This window comes from Nyctereutes procyonoides, unplaced genomic scaffold (assembly GCF_905146905.1).
Source record: "Nyctereutes procyonoides isolate TBG_1078 unplaced genomic scaffold, NYPRO_anot_genome, whole genome shotgun sequence".
In the NCBI taxonomy this organism is placed as follows: Eukaryota; Metazoa; Chordata; class Mammalia; order Carnivora; family Canidae; genus Nyctereutes; species Nyctereutes procyonoides.
Genome location: NW_026575130.1, coordinates 12,067,062 through 12,079,744, shown reverse-complemented (window position 1 = coordinate 12,079,744; position 12,683 = coordinate 12,067,062). Strand labels below are relative to the sequence as shown.

The 12,683-nt window shown below is 39.1% G+C and overlaps 1 protein-coding gene across 1 annotated transcript in view; it reads left to right on the top strand.

Annotated features, from left to right (window-relative positions):
* The window catches only part of ARHGEF38 (Rho guanine nucleotide exchange factor 38), a 121,518-nt gene that overhangs the window by 23,464 nt on the left and 85,371 nt on the right, over positions 1–12,683 (top strand). The window contains exon 2 of the mRNA XM_055342357.1: positions 9,128–9,312. Within this exon, the coding sequence (XP_055198332.1) occupies positions 9,128–9,312 (185 nt within the window). The remainder of the gene's footprint in view (positions 1–9,127; positions 9,313–12,683) is intronic.

The following is a 12,683-nucleotide window of genomic DNA, read 5'->3' as shown; positions in this document are numbered from 1 at the left end:
AGTACTGAGTCTTTGAAATTTATGGCCTAGAATATGTTGTATTTTCATGAAGATTGTGCTAATCCTTCAACAGAATGTGAAATCTCAAATTATTGAGCACACATTTTTTTTCTACCCTAACTGATCTGTTACTGAAATGTGTTTATAAAACCATTACTACAGATGATTTGCCAAATTGTTCTTGTAACTCTTTTACTTTTTTCATCACATTTTGAAACCATGTTATTCAGTACACACAAAATTAAAATGTTCATGTCAGGAAGATACGATTAGGAAGAACAAATCATTGTTATAGAGTGCTCACTTTTTACTTTTGTCTTCAAGTTTGTCAGATATAAAAACAGTTCACTATCTTCTAATTAGTATTGGCTCAGTAACTTTTTTTACTTTTTACTTTCAAACCCTCTATGTGTTTATTTTCTCTCTGTTGTAAACAACACATAGCCACTTGCTTTTTAAAACCCAGTTTGGTATTCTGGTCATTTGATTCACTCATATATTTGGCTCTACTCTCTTGTACTTATTCCTCTCTGTTTTCTCTTTTCTTCTTCTGAATTGCTTTTTTTTTTTTCTCATTACCTTTTTTTGTATCTGAGGGTTCTGCAAATTTACTATTTCTGTGATTTTAATGGTTGGCCTACAAATTTTAACACACTTTCTTAATTGAAAAGCATCTAAATTTTGTCGATACTTTTATCTTTCCTGCAACACTTGGAAGATATTTACGTGTTCAAAATACTGCACAATTGTCTCTCACCTTAATTTGAGAACTTCCCCACCATTTTATTTAAAATCACACACTTTTTGAACACTTCCTAGAGACCTCATTGCTTTACTTTTCTCCATACCACTTTTAGTACACTAAATAACTCTGTATACTAAAAAACTAGAATTTAAGCTCCATGAGGAAAGGGATTGTTTTTTGATGTTTTTTACACTGCTGTGTCCCAGCCCCTAGGATGCTTTGAGGCTCATAATAGGTTCTTAATTATTTGTTAAATGTTCAGTGATCACGAGCCCCAAATTCAGATAAGAGCCGAGCGATGTCCCCAAGTTATTGGGGAATCTCGCCCATTCTGCTTTTTTTTCTATCACTACCCAGAACCAAGGCTGAGACAAATGATTTTTATTGTGGTCTCTCCCTTCTGGAGGATTATATATATTAGCTCACCTTTTCCTAAGTGTGTCTCCTTTCTGCTCTGGGCTTTATGCTGTTTCTCTAACCAGGCTCTGTGCTCTTCAAGATCTTGTCCAGATTCCAGTTCCACCTGTCCTGCCTCCTTACCACAGACATACAAATCCTCACCAACTTCCATAGATGCCTTCAGGTGGTTTGGAGGTTTTAGCCTCCCTGAAGGAGTATGCTTAAAGTTTGTTCCTGCCCTTGGGAGGTTTCTTACATATTTTTGAAGGTTTGTCCATTTATTGGAAATACTTTAGGATAATTTTTAAATTTAATTTTAAATGAATCTTTACATGTTTTATCTCGCTTTTTCCAATGCCTCTGAATCTCCATCAAGCAAGTTGGGATTCCTTTTTCATGGTCTGTGAAATATATCTGGCATGTCCTTTCTTCCATAGTCATCTATCTATCTATTTCTTCTCTTCACTGGCTTGTTTTTAAAATTTATCTCATTGAAAACTTTTGTCCAACTGTATCTTCCAAGTGTGATTTTTCTGGCCTGTACTAGAAACCAAAACATTGAACAAAGCCTAAGAAATAGATTGAAGGAAAAAGTCCAACAGGCAAACCATGCTTGTTTTATTAGCAAAGCCTAAGTTGTCAGCAGGAGTAGCAGCCATTTTTCCTGCAGTGGAAAATTTTGGAAATATTGCTTTAACCCTATTCATTCAGTTACACTTGCAGAGCATCCTGAAAAAGCTGAAGCAGGAGATGGCAAGGTGAAACAGCAGCTTGCAGAATTTCCTGGCATAAGATGAAAACAGGAGCTTTCAGAGCTTCCTGGTAGCCGCAAGATGAGAACAGCTCAATATCACCAAGCTAAGCCTGCTGTTCCCGGAGACACTACTTTGGGAGCTATCCCCAGTGATCTTGCTTGCTGCAAGCAATAACCTCTCCCTTCTTGAAAGCAGCCTTGGTCAGGTCTTATCAGTTATTCTCACCAAGTGATGAACTCCTTGTGTTGAGTCACAAAGTTACTATGGCACAGGCAATCTTGAACAAGTATTTCAGGAAGATTTACTGAGGAACCTTGAAAGGTGGAGGGGTCTTACAAGCATGCTCAATGTTCTTAAAAAGAGCAGTCTAAGCACGGGAACGTGATATTTTAGGGATTAGTATATGGGGGATATTCATTTCCTGTTGTTGCTGTGCCAAATCACCACAAATTTAATGACTTAAAATAACACAAATGCATTCTCTCACAGTTTCCCTTAGTCAAAAGCTCAAGTGCCTGAGTTGAAAGTGGCTTAGAGCCTCACAGGCTGTAATCAAGGTGTGTATACAGTTGTATTCCTTTCTAGAGGTTTGAAAGGAAAATCCATTCCTTACTCTTCCAGCTCATTGGTACCTATTTCCTTGAAGGCTGACAGCCAAAGATTGTCCTCAGCTTCCAGAGGCCGCCCACATTCCTTGGCTTTTAGCCCCCATCCTCCATCTTCAAAACTAGCCATGGTGGGTCAGGTCTCTCTCACTTTAACTTCTCTTGTGTTCTCTTCTGCTTGCTTTTCTGCTCTTTAGAAATAATGTGATTGGATTTATTTATTTATGGATCTGGATTTATCCACATAGATAATTCAGGATATCTCTCCATCTCAGAGTCTGTAACCTTAATCATATCCAAATTTCCCTTTGCCATGGAAGGTAACTTTCCAGTTAAAGGTTCTGAGGATTAGAATGTGGACCTCCCTCAGGGGACCATTATTTTGCCTACTACAGTGGGCAAGAATCCAGATTATAGAAACCAAGAGAAAGCCTATTAATAGCATAAAGGTAAGTCAGTACCACTAATGTCCAGAGATGTTTTCCAAACCCCAGAAGTCTCTTCAAGCAGAAGTACAACAGGAGATTTGCAGAGATCCACAAGTCAGACTAACGGCTGGGGCTCAAGTAGGCAGGATTTGGCACTAGTAGAATGCCCTTATCCTAATGGCCACTAGTAGTCTTTCAGGTACCACCCACAACTTTATCTGTGCTGGTGTGTTCTCCCTCTCCGGAATGGCAAAGAACTCTGTAGAAGAAGAAGGCACCAGTCTCATCACCTGCTAAAGCTATCTCTTGGGCTTCTCTTGGACTTCACTTTGAGGATGGAAGCAGTTGACATTTTCAATGCAATTGGCACTCAGTCTATTTAGATTATAGATCACTAGCAGAATATCTTTTTTTTAGCTTTTCTTTTTCTTCTATCTCACCTTGTAGATTAACTAGCTGTGGTTGAATTCAAATCTCATTTGTATGATTGTGCTGAAAGTAGCAAGAAAAAATCAGTGCACGCTAATATTTTTATTTTTTTCTACCACTTCCCCTAATTATATGTCTTGTTATGCAGAGATATAGATTTGACAAATATTTTGCTATTGAATAGTGATGGTTACCACTCCCCAGACTGCAAAATGTCTTCCTAATATCCTTCCTCCCCTACTAAGCTGGGTTTCATATTTTAGGTTATGTTACTTATAGCACTTATACTTCCAGACACCAAAATCTCTATCAGATAGGAAGGTATTTTTCTTAAAGCAATAGCAAAATGTGGCTTAACACATAGAAATTTATGTATCTCAGGCAAAAAGTCTAGCAGTGAGAGGACTCTATATCTTTCCATGCTGCCATCCTTTGTACGTAGGTCTTAATCCCCATGGCGATCACACCATGATACCAGCATAGCTACTGCAGGACTTACATCCACATTCCAGACTGGAAAAAGAAGGCAAGAATCATGAGATGTACAGGAAGAAAGAAAAGGTATTCCAGGCAAGTTTTCCTTGTCCCAAGTCCTGAGAGCCCTTCTCAGAGATTTTTGCTTATATCTCATTGACCATAAGTCGACAATAGATTGAAAAAGAATCTAAAAAATAAGAATTTTTATCTGTTCAGCATTCAATTTATAAAAGACAAATAGGAGATTAGATATTGGGCAGGCAAGTGACAGTGCCTGACAAGTATTCTGCTATTATAAAGAATAAAGATATATATATATATATATACACTGAAGAAAAGATAGCCACTGAATACTGTTAAAGTTGAAAAAGCAATTTCAGAAGAATATGCACGAGTCCATTATTACAAAACAAAAACCAAAAAAAAAAAAACTAACTATGTATGTTTGTACATACATGGAAATATTTGAGGAGAATTATCCCCTAAACAGAAATACAACTAATAATACGGTGAAAATTATATTATAGGTAATAAAAGTTACATCTAATAATTAACCAACATATACACAATATCAACTATATTAGATATTGCCAAGCACCACTGTATTTAGCAAACATTAACTCATTTTATCTTCATAATCACTTTATAAGATTTTATTAATGTTACCCTTAATTTACAGATAAGGCAGGACACAGAAAGAGTTAAATAACTTGTCTAAGGCCACAGATCTGATAATGTTAGAGGTGCATTTGAAACCCTGAAAGTCTAGGGTCACCTGGGTGCCTCAGTGGTGGAGCATCTGCGTTTAGCTTAGGTCGTGATCCCTGGGTCCTGGGATCAAGTTCCGCATTAGTCCTGCAGAGAGCCTGCTTGTCCCTCTGCCTATGTCTTTGCCTCTCTCTGTGTGTGTCTCATGAACAAATAAATAAAATCTTTTTTAAAAAAAACCCTGAAAGTCTAGTGCACAGTCTGGGAACTTAATCCCTATAATATGTATAGTTTTATCATACAGGGAAAAAAAAATAAATCAATTATCTCTCTTTAAAATCCACCCCAATGGGGTGCCTGGGTGATGCAGTCAGTTAAGCATCTGCCTTCAGCTCAGGTCATGATCTCAGGGTCCTGGGATCCAGCCCCACACTGGGCTGTTCATTGAGGAGTCTTCTTCTCCCTCTGCCCCTCCTCACTGCAGGTACTCCCTCCCTCTCTCAAATAAAGTCTCAAATAAAACTCCCCCTCTCCCTCCCCCCCTCTATCCTCCCCCTCTTTACAAAAAAAAAAAAAAATAAAATCCACCCCAAAGCAGTAGTAACAATAGGGATGGCAACAAAGCAGAAGGAGCGTACATGAACTCTAAGCGAAACCTGGGCTGTCACTGCAGATTGTCTTCAGACCTCCCCAACTATATTCTTACCTTTGGGTGCCTTTTCATCTTCCTAAAAACCAAGGTTTTCTCCATACATACATCCAACACAGGGAAGTTACTCAGGATGCCAAACCCCAGCCTGTGTCTTACTTTGCCTGGACAGGAGCACCCCTATTTTATCTCTTTTTCCTTTCTCATCTGAACATGGCTGTCCCCATACTTCAGAATCATGCGGTTTTCTTGACAAGTTGATGACTTTAAAATGGGATAATTGTTTGCCTGAGGTAGTGGAACAGTTTGAGAGTACAGAGAAATGAAGCCTAGCATTCCAATGTCTATAGACATAACAAATACTTAGGTTGTTTCGAAGATCCCAAGGATCTTCTACATGGCTCATTTGATTCAGTCTTCTTGATGACGCTATAATGATTTTCATTCCTATTTTACAGATGAGGAAACTGAGTCTCCATAGGGATAACTAACTTGTCCACCATGTTCTTACTGCTAAGATTGGCAGAGCTGATACTAAGTCTGATTATTCTTCCCCCAAACTGCAGCCACCTCCTTTTATATAAACTTCCTTGGCCAGGAATTTCCACATAAGTTCCCAATGAAATCTGTTGCTAGAATAATGAAAATTGATGATCACTGCTGGAAAACTGAAGCTTGAAGGTGAAAGAAATAGAGGGTAGGAAAGGCATGCCATTTACATGCAAATGTTTGCAAACACGGTGGCATTTTTTTTTTTTTTTTTTAGATTTTATTTGACAGAGAGAAAGAGAGAGTGAGCAAGATTGGGAGGGCAGAGGGGGAGGGAGAAGCAGACTTCCCACTGAGCAAGGAGCTTGACTTGGGGTTCCATCCCAGGACCCTGGGATCAGGACCTGAACTGAAGGCAGATGCTTAACTGAGCCACCCAGGCGCCCCCACAGAGGCATATTTTGATTAAAACCATCTACATAGGGCAGCCCCGGTGGCGCAGTGGTTTGGCACCGCCTGCAGCCCAGGGTGCCATCCTGGGGACCCAGGATTGAGTCCCACATCGGGCTTCCTGCTTGGAGCCTGCTTCTTCCTCTGCCTGTGTCTCTGCCTCTCTCTCGCTCTCTCTGAATGAATAAATGGATAAATCTTTAAAAAAAAAAAATCTACATAGCCTTTTGACCTGTCTCACTTTAATTCTGACATAAGTTTTGTAGTTTATGCTAACTGCTAGAAAATATTCATTTCTAAAGGTCTGTTTTTCCTTCTTTTGTAAATGCTTAACTCCTCTGTTGCTGTATTGAGAAAGAAAAGGTTATTATAGCTGACTGCTCTTTGGGTGATCTATGCTGGTAATAGTCATGTATTACAAATAGTTTTATATGTAAAAACATAGTATAACTAAAAGATGCAAGTTTTAAAGGTGGGGAATGATCTTATAAAAATAAAACTTGTGTCCACAGTGCATTGTGTAGTTTGTTGGTTTCAGAAAGGCAAATAGAGATCGGACCATGAAATGATGCAAGCCAGGCCTTTCTTTGTTCCTGCAGTAAACTTGAGTCAAAAGAGCAAACAAAGGTATCTCATGAGGTTGCTCAACTTCAAATTCTCTGAGAAGGTTTTATACCTGAAGGGAGAAGTTTCTGAAGATGAATATCTTGACCGATATTTTATTTCAACCACCATGACCCCCTAACTTGGTTCTGAACATGTTGTAGAGCTGTCATAGAGTATCTAGGCAGTTTTTAATTAATAAGTCTGATGTTGGACATTCAAAATGCAGCAGCTGGAATAGCTGTGAAATAAGTTGAATTGACATAGTAATTGAGTCCTGGAATTCAGAACTAAAGGGAACCTGAGAATGTATTTTAGGGATATTTCTTTGCCCATGCTTGGGAAAGACTCCTTTCTCCTTGCTCACCCCCAAATAGTTGATAGATGATTTATATTATGCACAAAAAGTTTGGAACTTAGAAGAGCAGATTATCAGAACAGTCTTTCAACAGGGTTCCTTTTATTTTCAAGGAATTGGGTAAGAACTGAATACTATCCGAATCGGTTTGTCAGCTCTCTACTAGGGAAGTTTCTTTCTATGAGTTTATTCATATAACCCAGGAGAAAAGAAGCCCCACCACACCCCCCTCTGCCCTCTCAAGGAGGCTCACAAAGGTCAAGTTGTGTATACAATCTGCTCACTGCATCTGTCCCCATCAGTGACCTGCCTTCCTCTTTTATAAACAAAATAATTCATAGTAATGATGCCTCACTGTAACTTTTCCTTTCAAATGTGGGGTGCTAAGAGGCAGGCTCCTTCTACTTTCCAATAAAATATTAGCAAGCATCCAAAAATTCTCATAACATCATTCAAGATATGAAAGCTGAAGACCACCTCATGCATTCCTTCTCTCTCCTTGTACAGACTTTCTCTTCTTAATAGAACTTATGGAGATGACTTCTTTGGCACCAAATGTCCCCAGCCTTGTAAAACTGTGTGCTCAGATGCCATTTGTTAAGTCCATCTTGTTTTCTGATGAGGGAAGAATAGTTACTGGGCAAATGGTCTGGAAGCATATTCACCTGCAAGTCAGGATTGCTTAAAGACCAGTCTAGGGCACCTTCCAAACAAACACTGGAAATACCTTCACAGCATCCTCCACAGATGTGTGATTATTGAGCCTCTGCCTGAAATCCTGGAATGAACAGGCCAGGTAGTGAGGAGTGCTCATTACTTCTGAAGTGTCTCTTCACACTCTAGGAGCAATCTCTTTAACGTTGAGCCATTACGTTGAACCCTCTACTATAATGATTCTCCAGTTGTCCTGGCCTTGTTTCTGGAATTGGCCAAGAGAATATCCTCTTTTTATTTCCATTTCCATACACTGTGACCTGTATACCATTTCCCCTACAGACTCTTTACAAGCCCTTTTGTAAAGCTCTACATTTTTTGGAGGTGGTGTCAGCACTGAAGGTGTCTCACATATCAGTTACTAGAATCATATTAACTTTAAAGGCAATAAAATTACTTCTTTGACGGCAGACACTAGGATGAACATGGAGTTTGTGATGACTTCAAGCTTGAAGAAAATTCATTTACACACACATGCACACTGCCCTACTATCTATCACTGCTCTGATTTCATCTGTGACCTAGTTTGTGACTTCCAAAATTCTACATTGCTGTGGGAAGCTCATTTTTGAAGACATTTAGCTTTCTCACATTATACTTTATATAAAATCTTGGCTGTATGTGAAGCTTCCCATTTATCTCAGTGTCTCCTTGGCACTGGGGTTTCTTTAATTGAAATTTTCCATTTGGCAGTTCAAGAATTTTGAAATAACGAGATACGCACGATAGTGAAGATGCACCATCAGAAATCCTAGTTGACATGTATCCCATTCCACCACTTCCACACTCCTCATGGGTTTGGATTGTGAACTGAAAGAAAAATTTCACTCACATGAATTGCTTTCCATTTCACTGAGGTTTGCATATTACTCACTGAGAATGAGGGGGAATTCTTTCTAACAATAGGGACAAAATGGGAAAATGTCCCATTTACTAGTTAAAAATCATCCCTTGATTTAAAAGCAAATGTGCCTAGAAGAGGTTCTGAACTGATTTTTATACATTTTATCTCTAGCCTGAAGACCAGGTTTATAACTTAATATAGTAGCAATGGGATATTTTAAAGACAAGCCATGACAGTCACGTGTCATTCAGCCAACTTGTTAGAAGGATCTATTCTCATGTCCCTTGTTGCTCATAGTTTCATGGGATTCCAACCTTAGGGCAAACTACCACACATTTCTTCCTAAGAACATACTCTGAAGGCACTATGCCTTTCTCCCTGCTAACAGCAGTCCCACAGCGGATCATTTGTAATGATGGAACAAGAAACTGCAGCAGAATGTCTCACGTATACATACATGTTTTTATTTAACAGAAAAGATGACTCCACAGGCCGGGGCTTCTGCCACTGAGACCCTAACTCAGGAGGAGCATCGGATGCAGAGAATGATGGCAAAGCGTTTGAAAATCATCAAGGAACTGATACAGACGGAAAAAGACTACCTCAATGATCTCGAGCTGTGCATTAGGGAAGTGGTTCAGCCCCTGAGAAATAAACAGGTAAATGCAATCTGGAGGGTCACCCCATCTCCCAATCATATCCTAAATAAGACCACCAGCACCACGAAATGAAATCACCCAAGTGGTAGTATCTGCTGCAGTGAGGGTGGAAGGATGGGCCCCGTTCACTGAGTCCTGGGTTTGGGGTGGTGGAAGGTAGCATCAGATTCATACTTCCTATGTCAGCAGAGGGACACCCAGATTCTCCCCATTTGGCCAAGAAAACTGTATCCTAAAATATGGGGAAAAGGAAGCTCAGTTTCTGCCACTTTGAAATTTTTATGTGTTCTTTCTTGGATTCTTCTGGAACTGATAAAACATAAGCAACAGGTTTTCAGCAGTTTATGAACAAAGCACTTAATTTGATTCAGAGGTGATCAAGGATTTGGAAGAAAAAAATCATCCCTTGAAAAAAAAAAATGTGCTTCCCCCCTACATTGAGAGCTCAACAAAACAGGATTATTTAGCCAAGTAAAATTCAACAGAGAAATTAACCTGAATGTAAGGTAACACTTGAAGTGTTCATAAGTTAATTATTCTCCTCCTTTTTAATCAAGGCCTTTTCAGAGAAATTCTTGCAAAGAATTAAAGTACAGACAAAAAGACATTTGAATCATACATATGCACACACGTAAACCCACATACATATCTGGTTATTTTCATCCACTTAACACATGTATTAAGTGCCTAATAGGTAATCGACCCTGTTCCCAGCACTGGGGTTATAGTTCAGTACAAAACAAAATCCTGCCCTTATGGGATACTTTGTGGTGGGATAAAGGAAGCATGAGACAATAAATAATAAATAAATAAACACATATAAATTAAAATACATCAGATGGTGTTAAGTATAGCAGAGAAAACCAAAGTGGTGACAAGGGTTGGAGCCTGGGCATAGAGGAGTGATGTTTCTATTTCAAATACATTTTGCCATGGTTAAGTGATCAAATATATTTAACCTTATAGATTCTGGGTTTGGCATCTTAATACATACCCCATGATTATAAAAATATTGTCAGCCAGTTTTCACAACTTCAGTGATCACATCTCTCCCCCAGTACTTACCCAAAAGCGGAGTTTATTCTTGACACAAGACTCCTCTAAGAAATACTAGGAAAAAACATCTGGCCTACAAATTAGGGATAGCCAGGGTAGATCAAGGTGACCTTAGATATAAAAGTTGGGGGGCACCTGGGTGGTTCAGTGGTTGGGCATCTGCCTTTGGCAGTCCAAAGACGGAGTCCCTCATCAGGCTCCCCACAAGGAGCCTGCTTCTCCCTCTGCCTACGTCTCTGCCTCTCTCTCTGTGTCTCTCATGAATAAATAAATAAAATATTTTTAAAAAAGATATAAAAGTTGAGTTTGGTTTTGGTTTTGGTTTAAGACAATGTAGAAAAAGCGGTGAAGCAGACTTAGAATTTTTCCTTCATAGGTGGTCACTTTTAGTTTGACTCCCTCATGACTTTCAGTAGGTACTTATTATTTGTCAGGTCCTATTCCAAATAATAGGAATTGGTATTATCATTCAATCCTCTCACAGTTCTCAAGTTGAAATGTAACTGGCCACTTTCTGAATCTGAAAATTTCTTATTCATCCTGTAAGATTATGAATAACTTTAATGGTCATGATACTAAGTTGCTCTCTGGTTTCATTGCTAAATCTCTAAAAATATTTTTTATTTTTTTTCATTTAATATAAACTGGCTCTGTTTGATGTAACCTCTATTCTGGCAGGCATTAATGGTCATTAATAAAATTTTTATTTACATAATTATGAAAATGTTAATTTTAAATGCACATAGCATCAGACTTGACCACCAACTACCCTCCCTTACCAGGTGAGGTGTTACCAGTCACTCCTTTTCTCTGAAAAATTTAGAACCTCGCCCACTGCTCCATACCTTTTCCCTCTCTCCAGATCTGACATCAATGTCAGGTGATTTCAAGAATCCGGCAAATGGCCCAAGCAACCTGCAGGCCTCTCTACCAGTTCCTTGACTTGCTTGCATCCTAAGGTCTTTCCTTCAATTCCATCTCAGCCCCTCGCTGCTGGCCCATCCCTTTGAGCTGTCATTCTGTTACTTCACCCCCTCAAAATCAGAATTTCAGGCTTACCATTCTCTAACCTTCTGGCCCACTCCCACTGGTTCTCTTTCCCTGACAAGTTTTTGACGCTACGAGGGCTAATGTCCTTTCTCATCATTTCATTGAGAAAACAGACACAATAAAAAAGATGGATCTTCTCCCGACACCACATCTACCAACCTACCTGCAACTCTTCCATGTAACCTGGCTAGTGGTTCTACTTCTAATCAAGGGCAACCTCTTTACTAATGCCATGGATTCCATCTCCTCAGGCTTCCTCAAGGATTTCAGTTCTGCCAGTGTCTTCTTCCTCCTGTACATTGATTTTTACCTTTCCATGGATCATCCTCATCACCATTACCCATTATCTTAAAAAAGCAAAAACTCTCTCTTGACTCTAAAAGAATTGTCTATATTCTCTTTCCCTTTTTTAAGTTGGATATGAAATATTTAATATGTGTAAAACCACATGTAATTAAGACAGTTCAAAATAAGCACAATTTGGGGCACCTGGGTTAAGGGTCTGCCTTCTGGTCAGGTCATGATCTCAGGGTCCTAGGATTGAGCCTCAGGTTGGGGCTCCCTGTTCAGCTGGGAGTCTGTTTCTCCCTCTCCCTCTGCTGTTCCCCCTGTTTGTGCTCTCTTTCTGTCAAACAAATAAATAAAATCTTTGAAACAAAACAAAACAAAAAACCAAAATAAGCACAATTTATCAAAAATCTGTCCTGGTGATGAATTAATGATCAATATATTTTTAAAAAAGACAATATGGAGCACCTGGGTGGTTCAGTCAGCTAAGCAACGGACTCTTGACCTGACTCTTGATTCAGCTCAGGTCATGATCTCAGGGTTGTGATATCGAGCCCTGCATTGGCTCCAAACTCAATGTAAAGCCTGTTTAAGGTTTTCTCTCCTCCCACCCTGTCCCTCCCCACCCCGGGCCCCCCCCCCCACACTCTTTCCAAATAAAATGGCAATATATAAGAAATGCCTTCCTTCGAATTAATAGCACATTTTTGTATCAAATGGATTAAGAAGTTTATTCAGTATGCAAATGTTCTCAATTTTAAACCATCTATCACATCAATGAGTTAAACTGGCCCCACCAATATAACTGCCATTGCTAAGCTGTAATCTCATATACATGCTCTGATCTTTGTGTTCTTGCTTTTGCTATTTTTTTCTTATTGTTTGCTTCCTATATAACTCTTATGAAGCAATTCTCAGAACTGGTGTTTCAGACCGTATACAATAAAGCGTTTCGGTCATGATGACATGTGGTTTAT